Below are 25,730 nucleotides of genomic sequence, written 5' to 3'. Positions count from 1 at the left end.
TGAGCCATTAGTTACCATTGTGCCCGTTCACCTCAGGCTTTTGTGTGGCAGTGACGGATAGCCAACACACCAGGTCAGCCTGTTCTTTTGGGATACAGTACACACTAACACATGACTGCATCATTATCGCAACAGAGGAACAAAAGGAACTCGGTGGAGGAAGACAAAACAAAACTTGGGACGTACATATAGTATTTAGCATATTTACAGTAAAACTTGGATTTACAGACACCTTATTGTACAAACTTTTTGATTTAGGAACAACAGACCGGATAAACAATTTTTTTGTACAAACCTTGTCTCAGTGAACGAATATTTTATGCACCTCTTGTGTGCCTCGGAGTGCAGCCATTTTGTCCATTGTGGGGCACCGGTCAATCTCCGGTACTCATTCAGACAACACAGCATTTCTCTCGTTAGCTACTGTGCTAAGTGCTACTTTGTGTGCTTTTTAATTGTTTTTTTAAGCATTTTTCTAGCTTTACTAGCTCAGTGTGATCTGTGGTTTGACACTGCCTCCTCTTCCCCTTCCGTCCGCTGCACGCCAAAAATGATTAATAACAAGGTAGAGTGGATTTCATTTTCTTTATTCCTAATCATTGTAGCTGTAAAAGTTGAGGAGTTTTGTGACTTCAAACTGTGTGTGCACCACAAGGCTAGTGACACTGTGTGTGCGTGCTGGCAGAGTGGCTGGATAAGAGGAGGAGAGTTTAAAAAAAAAGTACCAATGATTGTCACACACACTAGGTGTGGTGAAATGTGTCCTCTGCATTTGACCCATCCCCTTGTTCACCCCCTGGGAGGTGAGGGGAGCAGTGGGCAGCAGCGGTGCCACGCCCGGTAATCATTTTTGGTGATTTAACCCCCAATTCCAACCCTTAATGCTGAGTGCCAAGCAGGGAGGCAATGGGTCCCATTTTTATAGTCTTTGGTATAACTCGGCCGGGGTTTGAACTCACAACCTACCGATCTCAGGGCGGACACTCTAACCACTAGGCCACTGCCATTTGTTTTTATATTAAGTTAGAGCTTTATATTTTGTTCAAAGTATAAAACTTTAACTGAAATATGAACTTTTATTAAAAGGAGAACTGCATTTTTTGGGGAATTTTGCCTATCATTCCCAATCATTATAAAAGACATGGCGAAGGTTGTATTTTTTTTTCTAATGTATTCTAAATCTTAAATAAATGCGATCAAAAGTCAGCTTACCATGGAGCTAATGGCAGTCGCTGTATTCTGCCTATAAATCCCTTGAAAAAACATCCAACCACCTCCATTAAGGTTTTGTATACATGATGTAAGTATATATGTAAGGTAGTAACAAGCACATTTATAATAACATTTAATATTTATGTATTTTGCTCATTTTAAGCATAGGCTGTGCATTTTCCAACTATATCACTGATTACTACACATTGCAGATTTCATTAGAGCCAACAAACCTAACAAAACATCAGTTACTGTACAATGTCTGCTGTCATTAGGATGCCGACTGCTCGGATGTTCATATATTCCCATTTAGATGCAGAATTATTTATAATCCTCGCCAAGAAAAAGGGGGTGAAACTAAGCGTCTTTTTGTATCGTTCTCGCCATTTCCGGGTCTAAATTGGCTGTCAAAGTGTACCAACATGTCGGAATGCGTCCTCATCCTTCTACTCTCCAAGTGAGAGGCATGATTTATGATCTAAAATAAAGGAGCAAGGAAACGAGGAAGCAGCTCATCAGTCGATGATGTCAACATAGGCACACAAGCTCGTGATCACGGCGCCACTATAAATAGTTTGTCTGCGTTAGCACTTATAATAACAATATCAGTAATACTTGGTTAATATTCATGTCACAAAATATATTGTTGGCGCTTTTTTGAATTTTTTTTTATAGGTTTTATGGGCGGAATAGGGCACCTCCCATTGGTTCCGCTGTAGCGGACATTTATTTGTTTATTTACGAGTTAGAATGCATTAAAAAAAATCCATCCGTCATGTCTTTCATAAAGATTGTGAACGATAGGCAACATTTTTTTAAAAGTGCAGTTCTCTTTTACGGCTGGAAACCATTATTAATGTTTACATTGGTTCTTATGGAGAACTTTGCTTCAATATACATACTTTTCTATTTACGAACCGTGTTCAAAAACCAATTAAGTGAACTGAGGCTCAACTGTACTGGTATAGGAAATTACTAGATTTAATTCCCTTGCTATGCATGTGTAACTTATACTCCTCACCCTGACTCGGGCGACCGGCTGTACAGCTTGTTCGTTCTCTCTGAGCGAGCCCACATACGCCTCCTTCTGGAAAAGCGGCACATTATCGTTTATGTCTAGCACGTTGACCCGGATCCTGCCGTTGGTTTCCTCCCCGCCTCCGTCCCTCGCCAGCACAGTCAGCGTGAAGCGACGCATCAACTCATAATCCAAATTGGATCTTAGAATAACCCAACCTGTTACAGAATCGAGTGAAAACCTGCAAGAAGTAAAAAATAAATTGTGATTAGTCGTTTGTTGTAGCAATATTGTAGCTTGTTCTTTCAGTTAAAAAAAAAAAAAAACTTTTGATGAAAGGCGGTGTATAGCCTGAAATGGTCACCATTTAATCACAGGGCATGTATAAGCAAGCAACCATTCACACTCTAATGGGCAATTTACAGTTTTTGTAATATTGTGGCCAATCAGTGAATGTTGTTCAAATGGGAAAAGGAGCTACTGACAAACTCATGTCCAACTCCAGTCCAGCAGAATTAAGGACAAACATGTGCAGTACAGTGTGTAATTGTTGTGTAACTGTATCTTACTGGTCTGGCTCATCACTGAAGAAGTAACGCACAATACCAAACGTGCCAACATCTCCATCTGTAGCCTGAAAAATAAGATAACATAACATAAAAAATCAGTTCAATAACAGTTACAAATGAGAAATTAGTTGATGATAATACATAAAGTCTAGCTATCACCTGGGTTGTGTTAATAACTTGCAGATTATTATGCTCATTCAAATAGCATATTTCATATTTTAGTTCTTCATTTTGCTAAAAAAAATAAATAAATAAACAAAAAAAATAAAATAAACAATATATATATATCGTTAGTCTAAAATAAGTATATGATTCAAATATATAGTTAGTTCTGAAGCATGGACTTATAATTAGTCACTGAATTAAAATACATTTGTAAAATGGTACAATTTTCAAGTAGCCCCAAAAATACCCTTTTTTGTCAACTTCTTATAAATCAGGGGTCTGAAATTTGTCTTGAGAGCTACTTTTACAAATTAAAAATGGCAGAGATGGCAACTTTTTCTACTGTTCCATTTTTCAAACGCTTGTTTTGACAGAACATTGCCAAACTATTGATATCCACAACTTAGATTTTATATTAAAATATGTGTTCATCTTCATCTCATATTTCAGTTTGAATTGATTTCTAGTGCAGGGTTTTGTATTCACTATATGAGTATATTGACAAAAAGGGAGTTTTTTGTGTTTGAAATGACTGGCAACATTTAAATTGTGTTTGAACTACGCTCAAACAGTACAGTCATTTTTTTATGCTTTATTTTGTAGTCATTTGACATTAAACGCAAGCATCATACCTGAATTATAAAATACAGAAGGTTTAAGCAAGCAATTTTTAACCCTTTGGTGAGCAACTCAAAATCAGAGCTACTGGTAGATCATAAACTACTGGTTGGAGACCCCTGTTATAGTCCATTAGTTTGCAGTGACCACTATCACAAGATCAAATGAGTGGGAGTGGGGCAGGTAAACAAAGTAATACAATATACACACACAGCCATAAGAGTTGTGCATGTTGGAAACTTGACTTGCCTCAGCGACCACAATATTCATTAATTCATTTTCCATCCATCCATCCATTTTCTACCGCTTATCCCCTTTGGGGTTGCGGGGGGCACTGGAGCCTATCTCAGCTACAATCGGGCGAAAGGCGGGGTACACCCTGGACAAGTCGCCACCTCATCGCAGGGCCAACACAGATAGACAGACAACATTCACACTCACATCCACACACTAGGGCCAATTTAGTGTTGCCAATCAACTTATCCCCAGGTGCATGTCTTTGGAAGTGGGAGGAAGCCGGAGTACCCAGAGGGAACCCACGCAGTCACGGGGAGGACATGCAAACTCCACACAGAAAGATCCCGAGCCCGGGATTGAACCCAAGACTACTCAGGACCTTCGTATTGTGAAGCAGATGCACTAACCACTCCTCCACCGTGCTGCCCATTTAAATTAATTCATTTTGTGCCACTTATCTTGCTTTGGGTCATAGATCATGATAGTCTATCCCAGCTGACTTTGGGTGAAAGATGGGGTACACCTCGGACTGGTCACTAGTCATTTAAAGGCACATGTCCTTCGCATTGGACATTAGTGCACATTCATAACTGGGATCATTTTGTTTTTAGAAATGTGGAACTCTGACAAAATAAATAGACTTGCTGGACATGAACCATCCCCTAAAAAAACCTTGTTCAGAACTCTTATCCTGTCCGCCAGCGCTGCCCTCTCACCGCCCTTTCCCCCGCCAGGCAGCAACTCTTTGCGGCTCCAATATCAACATCCTTGACAGATGGAGAACTGGCTGGCAGGAAACCCCACGACCAACTCAATTTACAACATGCATTAACACTTCGTTGCCACCAGGTGCAAACCTGCCTCGCAGAGAATGGGTAACTCTAAATCGGCTACGAACTGGAGTCGGCCGTTTGAACTCTGACATGTACCTCGGGGCGTTGCGCCAATCAGCAGCCTGCATATGTAGCCACACTAAGTAGACTGCACACTACGTACTCCACTCTGCTCAACCCCACTCCTGACAAAGTGAGCTGGCTGCAACCAAACTGCATAGCTGACTCACACGCAAGAGGAAGAAGAATAGACTAAAAACAGACAGATGTCCACTGCTGAGGATGGTGGTACTCAGGGGGATGTACAGTAAACAAACAACCAGTCATTACCTAACATGTAACGTGCCTGTGGATATTCTCATTTAACCAGGTAATGTACTCTCAGGGCATTGAATTGATCACAACTGGATTGTTCAGGTTGTCTTAGAAAGGACAGCTCGAGTCTGACGGGAAGACTGACTGTCCTATCGGGTCATGAGTATGAACTAAGAAAGCCTGCTCGGTTAAGAGCCAACGCATCTTCTTCAGCAACCTGAACCATCCTTGGAATAACATGTAACATGTTTTTGGATGAATCCAGAAAAGCAGGACCACACTATTGTCACCATAAACGGCTTATTCCACAAGTTATTGCCTAAATGTTGCATCACACATGCTAGAGCAAAGGTGTAGCACCTGATTATAGGCCCCCATACACAAGTCTCCTGAACATTGCAGTGCCATACACACACACGGTATGTTTACATGTACTAAAACGAATAATTGCATGATTTTGGTTAAACACAGCTTTTCAAAACATATGAAAAAACCTCAGTCAGTTTTTTGACTTCTTAAAGATGATATTAACATATCTAGAACATATTTGGACAAACACCCCTAAATAATAAGATTTTTTCTTTTTTTAAGTGTTTGTTTTTGCTTTGTTTTTTTATATACAAACCTTGTTTCCATATGAGTTGGGAAATTGTGTCAGATGTAAATATAAACAGAATACAATGATTGGCAAATCCATTTCAACCCACATTCAATTGAATGCACTACAAAGACAAGATATTTGATGTTCAAACTCATAAACTTTTTTTTTTTTGCAAATAATCATTAACTTAGAATTTCATGGCTGCAACATGTGCCAAAGTAGTTGAGAAAGGACATGTTCACCACTGTGTTACATCACCTTTTCTTTTAACAACACTCAATAAACGATTGGGAACTAAGGAAACTAATTGTTGAAGCTTTGAAAGTGGAATTCTTTCCCATTCTTGTTTTATGTAGAGCTTCAGTCGTTCAACAGTCCGGGGTCTCCGCTGTCGTATTTTACGCTTCATAATGCGCCACAGATGGAATGGGAGACAGGTCTGGACTGCAGACGGGCCAGGAAAGTACATGCACTCTTTTTTTACAAAGCCACGCTGTTGTAACACGTGCTGAATGTGGCTTGGCATTGTCTTGCTGAAATAAGCAGGGGCGTCCATGAAAAAGACGGCGCTTAGATGGCAGCATATGTTGTTCCAAAACCTGTATGTACCTTTCAGCATTAATAGTGCCTTCACAGATGTGTAAGTTACCCATGCCTTGGGCACTAATGCACCCCCATACCATCACAGGTGCTGTCTTTTCAACTTTGCGTCGATAACAGTCTGGATGGTTCGCTTCCCCTTTGGTCCGGATGACACAATGTTGAATATTTCCAAAAACAATTTGAAATGTGGACTCGTCAGACCACAGAACACTTTTCCACTTTGCAATGAGTCCATCTTAGATGATCTCGGGCCCAGAGAAGCCTGCGGCGTTTCTGGATGTTGTTGATAAATGGCTTTCGCTTTGCATAGTATAGCTTTAACTTGCACTTACAGATGTAGCGACAAACTGTATTTAGTGACAGTGGTTTTCTGAAGTGTTCCTGAGCCCATGTGGTGATATCCTTTAGAGATTGATGTCGGTTTTTGATACAGTGCCGCCTGAGGCATAGAAGGTCACGGTCATTCAATGTTGGTTTCCGACCATGCCGCTTACGTGGAGTGATTTCTCCAGATTCTCTGAACCTATTGATGATATTATGGACCGTAGATGTTGAAATCCTTAAATTTCTTGCAATTGCACTTTGATAAATGTTGTTCTTAAACTGTTCGACTATTTGCTCACGCAGTTGTGGACAAAGGGGTGTACCTCGGCCCATCCTTTCTTGTGATTGACTGAGCATTTTTTGGGAAGCTGTTTTTATACCCAATCATGGCACCCACCTGTTCCCAATTAGCCTGCACACCTGTGGGATGTTCCAAATAAGTGTTTGATGAGCATTCCTCAACTTTATCAGTATTTATTGCCACCTTTCCCAACTTCTTTGTCACGTGTTGCTGGCATCAAATTGTAAAGTTAATGATTATTTGCAAAAAAAAAAAATGTTTATCAGTTTGAACATCAAATATGTTGTCTTTGTAGCATATTCAACTGAATATGGGTTGAAAATGATTTGCAAATCATTGTATTCCGTTTATATTTACATCTAACACAATTTCACAACTCATATGGAAATGGGGTTTGTACAAAAAGTGGCAACAGATTCAATATGAAGTGGCCAGGAAATGAATTTGAATAATTATATAACCTGTCATTATTCACTTATCTATGATTGTAAATGTGTCGAGTTCTCCTTTATGTTACAGTGTAAAGTAGAGATTATCTGATTCATGTTGGATTGTCATCAGTGGACAATGTGAATCATATTAAAACATCATTACCATAATTATATCATTATTTGTGCATCTGCTGGAGTTTAAATCTCCACCTGTCTTCAAAAACTAGTGACACCACTGTTTTTAACTTTAATCAAGGGTCCTTGAACGCACCACAGTTATGGGCAATGGAATACAAACGTGAAACTTTTACATAACGTTCTCTTATGCTGTCACAAATAGCTTTATTATATTTTTTCCTTTCTTTGATCACCTCACCCTTGTTTAAAAATGTTGGTGCTGGGTGCAAATGTTTCAAGGTGAGCTTTGATGTCATTATGACATCTGTGTTAGGTGAAGTGTTCCAAGCTAGATTTGCCTATTCCGGTGGAACAGACCTCTGCACATTTTTGATTGGGGGTGTAGTTAGTTTTAGACATTCTGCTAATTTGTTTATTCAGGATAATGCACATTGATGAACAATTTGATTTACAGATTGTAAATGAGCCAGATTATAGCATAGTTGCTAATTTACATGTGTAATCCCAAAACATTAAAACACACACAGAGAGACAATAAACATTATAATGTCAAAAACACAGACACAAAAAATAAAAACAATTAAATTAGTCAAAGTGACAACATGACTTTGAATTTTTAGGAAACAATTTAAGATGCTTTTTAAAGGTGTAAAAAGTGGGACATTCTTTAATATTACTGGGAGGTCTGTTCCAGAAATGACTTCCTTGGACTGACAGAACACTTTGCTTTTCTGTTGGGGATGTCAATGTCTCCTCTGGAGGAGGCGCTGGTGCCAAAACTTCCGTCAGTCCTTAGTTTAATAACATTTTCAAAGTTAAGCATCTTATATTTTACCAAAATGTTACAGTGATGGAATGACAGATGATTTTGATCAATGATTTTTAAAGATGTTTTAAATAACACTTCTATGGATTTTAATATTGTGTTTCCAGTGAGTGACCAGGTTGTGATGCAATAATCTATGTGGGACAATGTCATTGTGTGTAAAACATTTTAGCAGACTTGATTGTCATGGAGGGTCTGATTTGTTTAAAAGTATGCAGATTGAACTTGATTATTTTTGCTGTGAGCCTGATTTGTTTTTAAAATCAAGTGTTGGGTCCAGTGTGACCCCAAGGTACTTGAACTCCTCTACAAGATCAAAATCCAAATCCCCTGGAAAACATGGAAACCAGTTTAGTTTTATGGACATCATTTACCAGTTATATTTTTGTGTAACAAGAAACATGAATTGAGAAGCCAATTCTGAATACTCATTAAGGCTGACGAGAGGATGGATGATGCTTTCTGTGTGCTTTTGGCAGGTGTGAAGGTAACAGCATCATCAGCATACATTTGAATGTTCACATTCATGCAAACATTTGGCAAGTCATTTATATATAAAGAACACAATACCGGTCCCAGAATAAAGCCTTGTGGAACCCCTACGGGTCCCCACATCTGCAGTCCCTTCCAAGGTTTTTCATTGTATCCCATTGGGTTGATTTTGTTCTTGCCCTGATGTGGGATCTGAGCCAAGGATGTCGTTGTGGCTTGTGCAATCCTTTGAGACACTTGTGATTGAGGGCTATATAAATAAACTTTGATTGACTTTAAAATTTTGAACTCATGATAGGAAGACAAGATACTAAAACCCTCACTGATTGTCTTCTTTTGGACAAGTACGGCTGAAACCAAGCAATGTTATGTCCTGCAAAATTAAAATGAGTCAGTTTAGACAGGAGAGCTTGATGGTCGACTGTATCAAAAGCCTTCTTTAAGTCTAAAACAACTGGACCAACACAGGTAGTTTGATCCAGCAAGGACTTCACTAATTCTAAAAAGACACAGTTTGCCGTTTCGGTGGAGTGATACTGGCGGAACCCAAATTGCATCAGGTGCAGAAGAGAATGGCCATGGCTGAGATGTTTATTCAGCAACTTGTCAATCCACATTTCTGCTACCTTAGACACAACATAATGGATGCTAATGGAGTGATAGTTGGACATAACTGTTGTGTCTCCTGATTTAAAAACTGGAGAGACTGTGGCCACCTTCCACCTTGATGGGACAACTGCCATTCTGATTGATAAATTAATCAGATACGTTATCGGGCAAACAAGTGCATCTCTTTGTGTTTTTAAGCAGAGTGTGTCAAGGCCATAGGCATCTTTGGCTTTTGAAGGTTTAATAGACTTAATAATGTTTGCCACTTAAACTTAAAATCAGCTGTTCAGGATCAATCGGCTTACTTGCTATTTACAACTGACTAAACATTTGTGTTAATTCATTGACGGAGTTAAAAAAGAAGAGATTGAATTCAGTTGCTTATTCTTTGGGATTAAAACAGCTCATTCTTAACTTTTATTTCTAATCTGTCATCTATTTTAGTTTGTTTTCAAAATGATTTTGCCTTTTGGCTTTACGCAAGGCATGAGTGGTTTTATGTCTAATGGCAGTATATCTTTGTCTATCAATGGCAAGACCATATTTTAAAGACACTTTAAGTAAATTGTCTCTTTCCTTCCTGAGTGTTTTACAGTCATTAGTCAGCCAAGGTAGATGGTTTACCCTTTTTCTAGCTTTTCCCTTTTTTTTTTTTTTTAAATCAAAAGTTCCAGAACTTCTTTGAGTTTTGAGTTAAACACCTGGGCGTTGATTTCAATGTCATTATCATATCATAAAAGATTACAGTTGGTACAAAATGCGACTGCTAGACTTTTGACAAGAACAAGAAAGTTTGATCATATTACGCCTATACTGACTCACCTGCACTGGCTTCCTGTGCACTTAAGATGTGACTTTAAGGTTTTACTACTTACGTATAAAATACTACACGGTCTAGCTCCATCCTATCTTGCCGATTGTATTGAAATAAGTTTGAAATAAGTTTATTTCGGTCATATAATCAACCATCAACCATTAACCATTTTGTGTGACCAGTTTAAAAGTACAGACTATACATATACAGTATAACAATCATACACATTTACACACAAAAGGAAAAGAAAAGAAAAGAAAAAGCATGACCGAAAAAGGAATAGGCTGAAGCCAAAGCTTATATTTGCCTATCCTATACCTTCACTGAAAATAAGATTACCTGGAACATCAATGTTAAAAAAATCAAAAAAAAATCAATGGAATGAAAGTAATTGTTACTATATTTTATAATTTTCAATTATCTCACCTTTCAATGTTTTCTTAAACCTTAACAAAGAAGTACATGTCTTCAACTCATCACTGAGCTTATTCCACCATTTAACTCCTAAAACTGAAATACATTTGTATTTAATATTCGTTCTTGCTTTACCTATTTCAAAAATCAATACCCCCCGTAAATTATGGGTTTCTCCTCTTAATTGAAATAAGCTAAGAATACAAGCTGGAAGGCTGTTGTTCTTTACTTGAAACATAATTTCCATTGTTTTTAAAAACACAATATCTGAAAATTTTAACACATTAGAACTTATAAATAATGGATTGGTATGTTCATAGTAGCACGCTTTGTGTATTATTCTTATTACCCTTTTTTGAAGTTTAATTATTGGGTCTATGTTTGTTCTATAAACATTTCCCCAAACTTCAACACAATATGTTAAATATGGAAAAATAAAAGAATAATATAACATATGCAAACATTTCTTATTCAGCATGTGTTTTACTTTATAAAGAATGGCAATGGATTTGGATATTTTTCCCTTTATATATTCAATATGCGGTTTCCAACATAATTTATGATCAATTATTATTCCCAAGAATTTAGTTTCATATACTCTATCAATTTCCACTTGATTTAATTTTAGTTTTACTTCACGATTTGTTCTTGCACCACTAAACACCATAAATTTAGTTTTCTTATCATTTAATGATAACTTATTGATATCAAACCATTTTTTTAGCTGAAACAACTCAACCTCTATTACCCTCAACACTTCCTTCAAGTCTTCTCCTGAACAATATACATTTGTATCATCTGCAAACATAATAAATTTCAATTTATTAGACACTGAACAAATATCATTTAAATATAGTATAAATAACTTAGGTCCCAATACCGAGCCTTGTGGAACCCCACAAGTTACTCTTCTTGGCTGTGATTTAGTCTTATTGATTTCCACATATTGAGATCTATTACTTAAATAACTACTTAACCAGTCTTGTGAAACACCTCTTATGCCATAGTTTTCCAATTTTTGCAGAAGTAAGGAATGATCGATTGTGTCAAAAGCTTTACATAAATCAATAAATACTCCAACGGTGTGTTGCTTTTTTTCTATTGCTGTAGCTACGTTTTCTACAAAGTCCATCACTGCTAGGGATGTAGATCGATTACTCCTGAACCCATACTGATGGTCATTCAGTAGCTCATGTTTGTCAATGAACTTATCAAGTCTATTTACAAATAATTTCTCAAGAATTTTTGCAAATTGAGGTAGTAGAGACACAGGTCTATAATTTGAGACCATATGTTTATCACCATTTTTATAAATCGGAATAACTTTAGCAATTTTCATTTTGTCAGGAAAAGTTCCAGTTGATAAAGATGTATTACATATATAAGTAAACGGCTTCAGGACACAATCCATCACTTCTTTAACAAGTGACATATCCACATTGTTACCATCGACAGATTTTTTGTTTTTGAACTTTCTTACCACTTCTAACACATCACTTTCACAAACTCCGCCAAGAAAAATTGAATTTTTAATGTCAGATACACGCCTTAACTTTTTTTCATCATTCATATTAAACTTAATATTTTTTGCCAAATTTGGGCCAACATTCACAAAAAATGTATTGAATTCCTCAGCTATTTCTTCTATATTTTCAATAATTGAGTTGTCATCTTTTACCAGATAAGCTGTAAAATCCTTTTTGCTAGATTTTTTAATCATAGTATTAAGCACATCCCAGGTTTCAATAATGTTATTTTTATGTTTATGCAGCAATTGTTCATAATAGTTTTTTTGTTGCAGCCTCATGATACATGTCAATCTGTTTTTATACTTTTTATATTTGTCCTCACTTTCCTTTGTTCGATGCTTAATAAATTCCTTGTAAAGCCTTTTTTTTTTTTACAGGCTTTTACTAAACCCCTTGTTATCCATGGTTTCTCCCTCTTTTTAGTATTTTGCTTATATTCTCTTAATGGACAATGACGGTCATAAAGTGTCAGAAATATATCCAAGAATGTATCGTATGCTTCATTAGTATCCTCCACAAAAACATTTTGCCAATCCTGATTTAAAAGATCCGCCTTGAATGCCTTAACTGCTTCTGGTGATTTTATTCTAACAAAGTTATTTATTTGTCTTTTTGTTTGTAAGTTTTGCTCCTTGTTCATTTGGATCACTGTAAAGACAGGCAAGTGATCACTTACATCAGTCACCAAGAGTCCACTTTTTCTATTCCCATCAAATACATTTATAAAAATATTGTCAATCAGTGTTAAGCTGTCCTTTGTTATTCTGCTAGGTTTTACAATTAGTGGAAATAAACTCAAGCTAAACATAAGATTAACAAAATCAGTAGTTTTCATGTGATCATTAAATTTCATCAAATCAATGTTGAAGTCACCACAAATCAAGATCACCTTATCATTAAGTCTTTCATATAACTCAAACATTTTCTTATTAAATTGATCAATGCATGATCCTGGAGTTCTATAAATACAACTAATGAATATGTTTTTGGATCTTTCAACACTGATTTCAATAGTTACACATTCCATCATATTGTCAATAGCAGTTGTCATGTCAGCAATCAGCCTACATTTGAGAGAGGACATCACAAACAATACAACACCTCCTCCCCTTTTGTTCATCCTGTTTTGCCAAAACATTTCATATCCCTCTAACCCATCCAGTAATTCCTTACTATCACTCAACCAAGTCTCTGAAATTGCTATTACGGTAAACCTTTGCTGTATTTGTTTAAAATACTCTTTAATTTTGGAAAAGTTACTGTAAAGACTCCTGCTGTTGAAATGAATCACAGAAACCCCTTCCATTTTAACATTTGAATTAAACTGTTCTTCAGTATAATACTCACAGTCCACATTAGAGTCCTGATAGAAGTGAATATCTGGGTCAATGTTATTTTCTACCTCATAGCATTTATGATCATGAAAGTCAAAAGACTTGAATTTTGTGCAGCTCATTTGTTCTTCCGTCATGTTGGTTGTCCACACTGTTTCTCTGCACACAGTACATAGCCAACAAGGAACTTTTCCCCACTATTCCACTTGTTTATCATCATCATCTTTTTCATTTATATTGTTCAAGTTCCTTCATGTCTCTGACCACTAATACCCTTGCTTGTTCTGGTGGACCATTCAATCTGATCATTACTTTACAGTTCCTTGTCCATGTATCCTGAATTCGCTTTCCCTTTTTCAAGATCCTGGCTTGTCTTGCAATTTCTGCGTTTCTCTTTGTGAGGTGCTCATTTACATACACTCCAGTGCCTTTCAAATTTTTTCCCAGCTTAAGCATTTCAATTTTATGTTTTCTACTCACAAAACGGATGATGATGTTGGATCTGTTGTTTGGTTTCAGTGGAATGGTGTGGCATGCAGCTATACTTGAACTGCATACAGGAATTCCTTTGTTATTGAAGAAGTTGATGACTTGCTGCTCAAGCGTGTGCAGTTCACCTCTTGGTGCACCTTCTCCCTCCTTGTCACCTGCTGTGATCCGAGCATAGGAGCGGTGGCTTGTCTCAAGCCCAGAAATCACCAGGTCATCCATCCTGGAGTACTGCTCTAGATCGTCCACTCTTCTTTCAAGCTCTTCAATCTTCTTGTCTTTGTCTTTGATTATTGCCTTCAGCTGCTTAATTTCATCAATTAAGTCCAGAAGGCCCGTTTGCTGTTTTGCTACTTTGCTCAGTTCCTCTGACATGAAATTCAGAGACTTTTTCACCTCTTCCATTTCTTCTGCCAACTTCTTAGTTGCCATTCTTTAGAGAGGAAAAGTACTTTTAGAATCCAGTTGATCTTTCAGAATACTTTCTGATTCCAGGCAATCCAGTATTGATGGCTTGTCAGTGCATTGAAGCACATGTCATCAAAAAGTCTCCAACAAGTCCAAAATCACAAAATTGATCCGGCAGTTCAATGTTTATCTTCCTTATAAACATGAAGATGTTGCTCTGCTGGATGGATGTCAACTTATATTCAAGATTTTTCATGAATTGTTGGAGCTGTATGACTCAGTGCATCTAGCCGGCAGCCATCTTGGATCGCGGTTACTACACTACACTGGTATTGTACCATATGTCCCGGCAAGAAATCTGCGTTCAAAGAACTCCGGCTTATTAGTGATTCCCAGAGCCCAAAAAAAGTCTGTGGGCTATAGAGCGTTTTCTATTCGGGCTCCAGAACTATGGAATGCTCTCCCGGTAACAGTTAGAGATGCTACCTCAGTAGAAGCATTTGAGTCCCATCTTAAAACTCATTTGTTTACTCTAGCCTTTAAATAGCCCCCCTTTTTTAGACCAGTTGATCTGCCGTTTCTTTTCCTTTCTCCTCTACTCCCCCCTATCCCTTGTGGAGGGGGGGACACACAGGTCCGGTGGCCATGGATGAAGTGCTGGCTGTCCAGAGTCGGGACCCGGGGTGGACCGCTCGCCTGTGCATCGGTTGGGAACATCTCTGCACTGCTGACCCGTCTCCGCTCGGGATGGTTTCTGCTGGCCCCACTATAGACTGGACTCTTACTATTACGTTGGATCCACTATGGACTGAACTCTTACAATATTATGTCAGACCCACTTGACATCCATTGCATTCGGTCTCCCCTAGAGGGGGGGGTTACCCACATATGCGGTCCTCTCCAAGGTTTCTCATAGTCCCACTGGGGTGAGTTTTTCCTTGCCCTTATGTGGGCTCTGTACCGAGGATGTCGTTGTGGCTTGTGCAGCCTTTTGAGACACTTGTGATTTAGGGCTATATAAATAAACATTGATTGATTGATTGATTGATTGATTGATTTATATCAGAAAACAAATCAGAACAATTCATTTCATTCAGCGTAATGTCAAAATTGAGATGTGGATGTTTTGTGATAAAGTTATAATGATTATGGAATGTAGAAGAATGTAATCGTTTTTTATTTGTTTTCTTTAGGACAGTACAGTATTATGATCAGAAAGACCTGTTATGAGATTATATTTAATATAGACTATATTCTTAACCGTATTATTAAACTTTTGCGGCTGTATTTACTTAATATTAAGATTTATGACGTTTTTTATAACATAAATATTTAATTGACAAATTTAAAAATATTGCTCGGGCCCCGGTACAACACCCCCAATTACCTCTGCACTGCACTGACTCTGTTATTATTTTCTTATGATGAAAACAATGTGACCATGCGTTTAGCTCAGGCTTGGTATTTCACAGACAGCACCCTCCACACCATCTTGGATGGTAAATCAATGTTTCTCTTTAAAGTCCAAATCTCTTTGTAGACCGGTGCACTGAGGCTCACGGTGGTAACCTATGGAGAAGGACACTACATACATAAGAGGTCTTTGGAACGCCAGTCAGGTTCTTTTATTAACCTTCCAGGTTTCATCTGCCATGCCTTGAAGACCACGTCATTCCTTGCTTCTCTTCACTTCTTTATTTTTGAATTCCCATTCAACCCTCTTTTTGCAACACCTCCTTTGGCTTTCCCCTCTTTTCCTTCTGTCTACAGCTCCCTCTCTTCAATGCATCCTCCTCTCCGTGCACTTCTCTACATATCTCCTCTGCACACTCTCCCCCTTGATGCTCCCGTCCCTCCTCTGCTCCCTCTCTCCCAGGTGAGTGACAGGCCCATAAGTGCTCCAATGATAGCAGGGGGGGTGTTAGCGTGACAGCTATCGAGGCGTCGACAGCAGCTCCTGTGGGGAGCTCGAGTGCTCCTCTTGCCATAGCGACAGAGAGACAGAGACTCGGGGAGAGAAAGAGCGAGTGAGAGAAGGGGAGGGTGCGAGGTTAGAAAGAAAAGGCGATAGCCATCTTTTCTCTCCCTCCCATCCGTCATTAACTCCCATCCTCTGAACAATCATCATGGCAGCGTGGACAAGTCACTTTGCCAACTGCAAGCCAAAGACTTTCAACTTTAGATGCACAAAAGCACATTTTAGACAAAGGCTATAGAGTGGTTAGTGTAGGGTTTTACGACAACCTGACTTAACTCTTGGGAGATTAAAGCTGAATCCCAATTTTTTCCCTTAGTCCTTGTCTTAGCCCTTCACTCTCGGCTCTATGCACTCATGTCGAGTAAGTGGTGCACTTTTTGGGGGAATTTTGCCTATAATTCACAATCCTTGAACACTTAGTGTCTAACAATCTCTGTGAACCTTTTCAATCCGGTTTCAGGGCAAATCACTCTACGGAGACAGCCCTTGCAAAAATGACTAATGATCTACTGCTAACGATGGATTCTGATGCGTCATCTATGTTGCTGCTTCTTGATCTTAGCGCTGCTTTCGATACCGTCGATCATAATATTTTATTAGAGCGTATCAAAACACGTATTGGTATGTCAGACTTAGCTTTGTCGTGGTTTAACTCTTATCTTACTGACAGGATGCAGTGCGTCTCCCATAATAATGTGACCTCGGACTATGTTATGGTAACGTGCGGAGTTCCTCAGGGTTCGGTTCTTGGCCCTGCACTTTCTAGTATTGACATGCTGCCGCTAGGCGACATCATACGCAAATACGGTGTTAGCTTTCATTGTTATGCTGATGACACCCAACTCTACATGCCCCTAAAGCTGACCAACACGCCGGATTGTAGTCAGCTGGAGGCGTGTCTTAATGAAATTAAACAATGGATGTCCGCTAACTTCTTGCAACTCAACGCCAAGAAAACGGAAATGCTGATTATCGGTCCTGCTAAACACCGACATTTATTTAATAATACCACCTTAACATTTGACAACCAAACAATTACACAAGGCGAATCAGTAAAGAATCTGGGTATCATCTTCGACCCAACTCTCTCGTTTGAGTCACACATTAAGAGTGTTACTAAAACGGCCTTCTTTCATCTCCGTAATATCGCTAAAATTAGTTATATTTTATCCACTAGCGACGCTGAGATCATTATTCATGCGTTCGTTACGTCTCGTCTCGACTACTGTAACGTATTATTTTCGGGTCTCCCTATGTCTAGCATTAAAAGATTACAATTGGTACAAAATGCGGCTGCCAGACTTTTGACAAGAACAAGAAAGTTTGATCATATTACGCCTATACTGGCTCACCTGCACTGGCTTCCTGTGCACTTAAGATGTGACTTTAAGGTTTTACTACTTACGTATAAAATACTACACGGTCTAGCTCCGTCCTATCTTGTCGATTGTATTGTACCATATGTCCCGGCAAGAAATCTGCGTTCAAAGAACTCCGGCTTATTAGTGATTCCCAGAGCCCAAAAAAAGTCTGCGGGCTATAGAGCGTTTTCTATTCGGGCTCCAGTACTATGGAATGCCCTCCCGGTAACAATTAGAGATGCTACCTCAGTAGAAGCATTTAAGTCCCATCTTAAAACTCATTTGTATTCTCTAGCCTTTAAATAGACCCTTTTAGACCAGTTGATCTGCCGTTTCTTTTCTTTTCTCCTCTGCTCCCCTCTTCCTTTGTGGAGGGGTGGGGGGGCACAGGTCCGGTGGCCATGGATGAAGTGCTGGCTGTCCAGAGTCGGGACCCGGGGTGGACCGCTCGCCTGTGCATCGGCTGGGAACATCTCTGCGCTGCTGACCCGTCTCCGCTCGGGATGGTGTCCTGCTGGCCCCACTATGGACTGGACTCTTACTATTATGTTGGATCCACTATGGACTGGACTCTCACAATATTATGTCAGGCCCACTCGACATCCATTGCATTCGGTCTCCCCTAGAGGGGGGGGAGGGTTACCCACATATGCGGTCCTCTCCAAGGTTTCTCATAGTCATTCACATCGACGTCCCACTGGGGTGAGTTTTTCCTTCCCCTTATGTGGGCTTTGTTCCGAGGATGTCGTTGTGGCTTGTGCAGCCCTTTGAGACACTTTTGATTTAGGGCTATATAAATAAACATTGATTGATTGATTGATTGATCCTTATGAGAGACAAAAACATGTATGTCTGTTTTTTTAAATGCATTCTAACTCGTAAATAAACCTAACTAAAAGTCTGCTTACACAAAGCCAATGGGAGCCATGACGTTATCACATCTATGGCCTTTATTCTGACCATAAGACCCAATAAACAACCATCCAAAAAGCACCAACAATACTCCATTTACATTTTGTGACCTAAATATTACCAAATATTAACAATATTGTTATTATAAGCGCTAACCTTAAGGACCGACATTTAGCGGCGCAATGATCTGATAGAGGCAACATCCTCATGCTGCTGTATTAACATCATCAGCTGGTGAGCTGCTTTTTCACCTCAGAGCTTGTGAAAGTTTATTCTAGATCAAGGGTCCCCAAAGTATGGCCCAAAATTCGGCCCGCGGGAATTCCCAAGTTAAAAAAACCCAACAAAAACACATTTTTCTTTTCTTTTTTTTTTTTTCATTTTATTTTTATTGACATCCAGCATCAGACATTCCTATCCATTACATCATATTCACATAAATCATATATCTATTGTTTATATCCCATCCATACCACCCACCCACCCAAAAAAAGAAAGAAACAACAAAAAAACTAAGTAAAATCTACAAATACATCGATTAAATAAACAAAACAAAAAAACAAAAACAAAAAAAAGGAAATAATAATACATTAATAGTAATAATAAATAAAATAAAATACAAACAGATACACACACACACACACATATATATATATATATATATATATATATATATATATATATATATATATATATATATATATATATATATACATAAACATATATATACATACATACATATACACATATAGGGATATAGGATATATATTTTTTTTAAATTATTCTTTTTTAAAATCTGCCCTTTCTAATCCATTTTCTACCGCTTGTTACTATCAGTGTCTCCTAGCCTCTCAGGCAAATCATTTTGTCTAAAAATGCATTTTCCCATCGATAACGTGACATTATCGCTCGGAATATCAGAATCAGAATCAGAATAGTTTTTATTGTCATTGTTTGAGAACACGTTCACAAACTAGGAATTTTACTTGGAATTCCTCAACTTTCTCAATCTTTTTTGCCACTTGTGCCAGCTTTTTTGAAACATGTTGCAGACATCAAATTCCAAACGAGCTAATATTTGCAAAAAATAACAAAGTTTACCAGTTCGAACATTAGATATCTTGTCTTTGCAGTCTATTCAAATGAATATAGGTTGAAAAGCATTTGCAAATCATTGTATTCTGTTTTTATTTACCATTTACACAACGTGCCAACTTCACTGGTTTTGGGTTTTGTATATTAGGGGTGTACATCTCCAACTTAAATGACGATCCGATATGAATCTCGATACATACATATAAGATTCACTAACAAAACTTTACGATTCGAGGCAAATGTAAGCTTTGCATGGCGAAAAGAAAATTAAATGTATCATGTATCATGTCAGAACAATGTCATGTGTTTATTTTTTAAATAGACAAATAAAAAACAGGTGGTTCCTGTATTATTAGCAAATAGTACAACTATCAACTTCAGGGCATTACAATCCATAAACTTGATATGAGTTAAAAAAGCAAGTTATGATTAGAACTTTTCTTCTGTTGATTCTTAGTTTAGTTGTATTTTTATTTGTTCCACATTGTTAAATGTATTAAACTTGATCAAAAGACCAAAAGGTTGAGATATTCATGAACGAACCAACTGAATGGCTCAGGTGTGTTATTTTTTTAAGTGTGATAGTAATGAAACAATACATGTACATCTTAACCAAGGCAGAAACAGCGGCAGCTCTGCACAGAGTGGGTGTGGATCTCTTCTCTTCTCTGACGAGAATGGAATTGACTTCATTGTGATTGCACTTGAAAGTACAACGAAAGTTTCAGTACAAGCTGTCTAAATGCAGACATTCAGTAGTTAGAGGACCCGCCTGTGAGTAAAGGCTCACAGCAGCACCGCTTGTATGTTGAGGACATAAGAGTGTTATGTGCTTTCATGTCTCCAAACACCCAAAAAAAGTTGCAAACATTTTGAGAAAGAAAGTCACTAAGAGAAGTTGGAAAGATTTTAGATATAGCGAGAAATTCGCCAAGTTGACAACACTGCACTGAAGTGTGTGAGAAAAATGAAGACACAAAGACCCGCCTTACGTTGCATCTGATTGGTTTACATTGCGTGGTACTCTTGTATTACTTCATCGCAGAAGTCTCGCAAGATAAGAGCAGCCATATTTTCCTTCAGATCTACAATCAACCAATTCATGATTTTCCAACCGAACATTGACCTATCTATACTAAAATATAGATCGATCCAAAGGCTCACCAAACAATGTATTCATATTTCTAAAGTTAAAATCAGTTATCAGTTTGTATCGATTAATTTTTACACCCCTTATATATACATATACTGTATATATAATAATAATAATAATAATACATTTTATTTATAAGGCGCCTTTCTGGGCACTCAAGGACACTGTACAAAATCAAAACAATAAAATCAAATTGGATAAAAACAACAGTAATAACGACAACAAAGATAGAGAAGAAAATATTATTACAATGAATAGGCAGGCAGTCAGGAATAGGTGTGTTTTGAGTCTTGATTTGAAGAGGGATATTGAGTCTAAGTTATGAAGGTCTGGTGGCAAAGAGTTCTAAAGATGTGGGGCAGAGCGGCTGAAAGCTCGGGCACCCATGGTGGACAGTTTAAATAAGGGGACAGTGAGATGGATGGATGAAGAGGATCTTAGGGAACGTGAGGGCGTGGCGACATGGATCAGGTCAGCCAGTATGTATATATGTATATACACACTTATATACACACATATATACATATATATATATATATATATATTTATATATATATATATATATATATATATATATATATATATATATATATATATATATATATATATACCTATATACATATATACACACACACACACACATATGTTTATACATATATATTAGAGCTGTGAATCTTTTGGCACCACACGATTCGATTTGATTCTTGGGATTAACGAGTCAATTCAAAATCGATTCTCAATTCAAAACGGTCTGCGATTCAAAATCTATACTTTTTCAATAACATTGGATGAAAGTTCTATGGTTAACTACATTCCTCCATAAAATAGATAAACAGCTATGATTAATCTCTAAATTACTTAAAAGAAAACTGGTTTTGTTGAATAAAATGCTTCCCAAAAATGTAATGAAGTCAAATACAAATAAGGAAACACGAGAAGTATCCCACACTTCTATTTTCTAAAGTAAATCTGTACAGCAGATATGGGCATCTATATCAACAATATGATTTGCCTGAACAGCTGTACAGGACAGATTGTAAAAAAAAAAAATATATATATATATATTTTAGATTTTTTTGAATTGATTAAGAATCGTTACAAATAAGAATCACGATGAATCTGAATATCGATTATTGGACACCTCTGCACAATTATGGCCAAAATGTTAATCACATTTATGTTCACCAATATAGAAATCATCATTATTAATCACGATATTGTACTGTTAATTAAAACATATTTTATTGCACTTTCTATTCTAAACAAACAGTATGCAAACTGGCCTTTCAATTCAAAATTAAACTATACAAATAATTTATTAATAATAAAATAAAATGTACAAGAGACAAAGGGCTAACTAAAATAAAAATGCCATTGTAAAGTGCGATCATAAAGTGCAAAAAAGTGAAAAAATAACATTATGCACGAAAGGAACATACAAAGAAACACATTCATTGTACTGTATGTACTGACCCTGTGATGAGGTGGCGACTTGTCTAGGGTGTACCCCGCCTTCCGCCCGAATGCAGCTGAAATAGGCTCCAGCGACCCCCCGCGACCCCAAAAAGGGACAAGCGGTAGAAAATGGATGGATGGATGGATGTACTGTATTGAGTCTACTGACTGATTAAAATTCGAACTATACGCTACTTTGTATTAGTGATGGTAACTGCGGAGGATGCATGTGCATGTACGAGCCAGTCTGCCCCACAACAAGAGGATTGACAAAAGTAAGGAGCTTATTGACTACAGCTTCGGACTACTATGGCGGACTCGCGTAAAGATCTTCGGGTACATTTCTACCATATATAGAGATATCCGCTGACGTCACAGGTCAGAAAACAAATTCCAAATGGCTTGTTTAGCGGCAGTATGAAGATGGCAAGATTGTTAGATAAATATCCCCACAATCCATCCACAGTTTGATTAAACATTTTCGAAACTTACATATGAGGTCTAAAATATACCAAAGTAGATATCATAGGTGAAAAAAGTTGCTTTTGAAAGGGGATCTATTATTAAGGTTTAATATCTTGTACAAGCAGCACAGAGCAGAGCTGTCACTAAACAATCCAATAGCTACCGTGTTTATTTATCAGAGTGGTTTAGCCTTTTTTTTTTTGAGGTAGACAAAGTGGAAAATGAGATCTCTGTTTTGTTCACCTTAATAAAAACTGTAATCCTTTTATAAGTATCCAAAAATAAATCCCCTGTTAGAGGTTAGAATAATCATGTGACATTATACTGACACCTAGCAGACACAAACAAATCAATGTTCCATCCATCCATCAATCCATCCATCTTCTTCCGCTTATCCAAGGTCGGGTCGCGGGGGCAGCAACCTAAGCAGAGAAGCCCAGACTTTCCTCTCCCCAGCCACTTCGTCCAGCTCTTCCCGGGGGATCCCGAGGCGTTCCCAGGCCAGCCGGGAGACATAGTCTTCCCAACGTGTCCTGGGTCTTCCCCGTGGCCTCCTACCAGTCGGACGTGCCCTAAACACCTCCCGAGGGAGGCGTTCGGGTGGCTTCCTGACCAGATGCCCGAACCACCTCATCTGGCTCCTCTCGATGTGGAGGAGCAGTGGCTTTACTTTGAGCTCCCCCTGGATGGCAGAGCTTCTCACCCTATCTCTAAGGGAGAGCCCCGCCACCCGGCGGAGGAAACTCATTTCGGCTGCTTGTACCCGGGATCTTGTCCTTTCGGTCATAACCCAAAGCTCATGATCATAGGTGAGGATGGGAACGTAGATCGACCCGTAAATTGAGAGCTTTGCCTTCCGGCTCAGCTCCTTCTTCACCACAACGGATTGATACAGCGTCCGCATTACTGAAGATGCCGCATACCGATCCGCCTGTCGATCTCACGATCCACTTTTCCCTCACTCGTGAACAAGACTCCTAGGTACTTGAACTCCTCCACTTGGGGCAGGGTCTCCTCCCCAACAAAAATCAATGTTATTTGTTTTAATCAGCCCCTGAAATCATCCAGCAGCTACAAAATTATAAAATGATTTAGCAGAATATATATCTTCTCACCACATTCTACAGAGGCACTATAGAGAGCCTGCTGACCAACAGCATCTCTGTCTGGACTGGAGCCTGCAATGCCTCAGACTGGAAGTCTCTCCAGAGAGTGGTGAGGACGGCGGAAAAGATCATAAGGACTCCTCTTCCTCCTATCAAGTAGATTGCAAAAAGCCGCTGCCTGACCAGGGCTCAGAAAATCTGCAGAGACTCCTCCCACCCCCACCAAGGACTGTTTTCACTGCTGGACTCTAGAAAGAGGTTCCGCAGCCTCCGAAGCAGAACCTCCAGGTTCTGTAACAGCTTGTTCCCTCAAGCCGTAAGACTCTTGAACGCATCATAATTAAATTATCCCCTCAACTCCCCCCAAAATGGATTAACTCGCTGGAATAAAAAAGACAATATAACATACATCAATAAACGTGGACGCATGCGAAAAAGTGCAATATATTTATCTGTACAGTAATCTATTTATTTATACATATTTATATTTATTTATTTATTTTATATATATATATATATATTTATATATTATTTATATATATTTATTTATATATGCACCTTATTGCTTTTTTATCCTGCACTACCATGAGCTTATGTAACGAAATTTCGTTCTTATCTGTACTGTAAAGTTCAAATTTGAATGACAATAAAAAGGAAGTCTAAGTCTAAGTCTAAGAATATATGACATGTCTGACACAGTCCAAATGTGTTGACACACACACAGACGGAAAACTCTCTCTCAATTTTCAGTCTTTGCAGAACTATCGCCTCCTTTCTCACGGCCATTTATGTGTAATTGTGCCAGTTTGCACAAACATTTAAAATGTGCTAAAATAGATGTAAATTAGTCTTTTGACAACAGGCTTTGTTGACCGTATATGCAGAACACTCTCAGTCTTGATAAATCATATCAATCAATTGTGGGCGTTTTAAATAAAAGCATACATTCTGCATACACATGAAGACAGCCACGCTGAATTGATTGCGCTCTCTATTTTGCTTATTTAAGAGACGCAATCCTCTGCGCTATGGCTAGGCCAGTGGTTCTTAACCTGGGTTCGATCAAACCTTAGGGGTTCGGTGAGTCGGCCTCAGAGGTTCGGCGGAGGTCAAAACACACCCGACTCATCGTGTAAATACAAACTTCTCCCTATCGGCGTATTACGGCTACGGCAACAGCTGACTGGTTTGCAGGTGTGTAATTTGTTGTGAGTTTATACACTGTGTTGGTTTTGTTGTTTGAACAAGGTGATGTTCATGCACGGTTCATTTTATGCACCAGTAAAAAAACATGGTAACACTTTAATATGGGGAACATATTCACCATTAATTAGTTGCTTATTAACATGCAAATGAGTAACATATTGGCTCTTAACTAGTCATTGTAAGTACTTATTAATGCCTTGTTCGGCATGGCCTTATTATAACCCTAACCCTCTAACTCTGACCCTAACCCTCTAACCAAATAACTCTAAGTTAAGTCTTTATTACTTAGAATATGTTCCCCTAGCCTTTATTGACATGTGTGTGTCTGTGAATGCGTGTGTGTTTGTGTACGTTTGCGTGTGTTGGTGTGAAAGTGTGTCCGTGTGTGCAAATTCCATTCCACCATCGTTAAGGTCAGTCTCGTTGCGACGTAATTAATGTTTAATCAGCGATGTCCTTCTTCCCCCTTACACAGATGGAAGTGCAGCCCAGAAAAAACAAAATAAAGTAATATGATCAACACTAGAAGTTGAAAGAAAACATTTAGAAGGAGCAGCACATTTTAATGACACACTTTAGTTTCACTATCTGCTGCAGCACTCTCGTAATCATGCCCTAAATGCAGACTTGCAGGCACTCGCAAAAGGTCTATGTGAGTGTATTGGTCCCGACTGGAAGAATCAACAGACCCACTAATTTATTCAGAAAAGGCATTTTTA

At 38.3% G+C, this 25,730-nt stretch overlaps 1 protein-coding gene across 1 annotated transcript in view; it reads right to left on the bottom strand.

Annotated features, from left to right (window-relative positions):
- cdh23 (cadherin-related 23) overlaps positions 1-25,730 on the bottom strand; it is a 626,035-nt gene that overhangs the window by 222,637 nt on the left and 377,668 nt on the right. Inside the window, exons 15-16 of the mRNA XM_061961466.1 lie at positions 2,800-2,864; positions 2,234-2,471 (exon numbers count right to left, since the gene is read on the bottom strand). Of these exons, the coding sequence (XP_061817450.1) occupies positions 2,234-2,471; positions 2,800-2,864 (303 nt within the window). The remainder of the gene's footprint in view (positions 1-2,233; positions 2,472-2,799; positions 2,865-25,730) is intronic.

This window comes from Nerophis lumbriciformis, linkage group LG02 (assembly GCF_033978685.3).
Source record: "Nerophis lumbriciformis linkage group LG02, RoL_Nlum_v2.1, whole genome shotgun sequence".
Classification (NCBI taxonomy): Eukaryota; Metazoa; Chordata; class Actinopteri; order Syngnathiformes; family Syngnathidae; genus Nerophis; species Nerophis lumbriciformis.
This window is presented reverse-complemented; position numbering and strand designations above follow the sequence as displayed.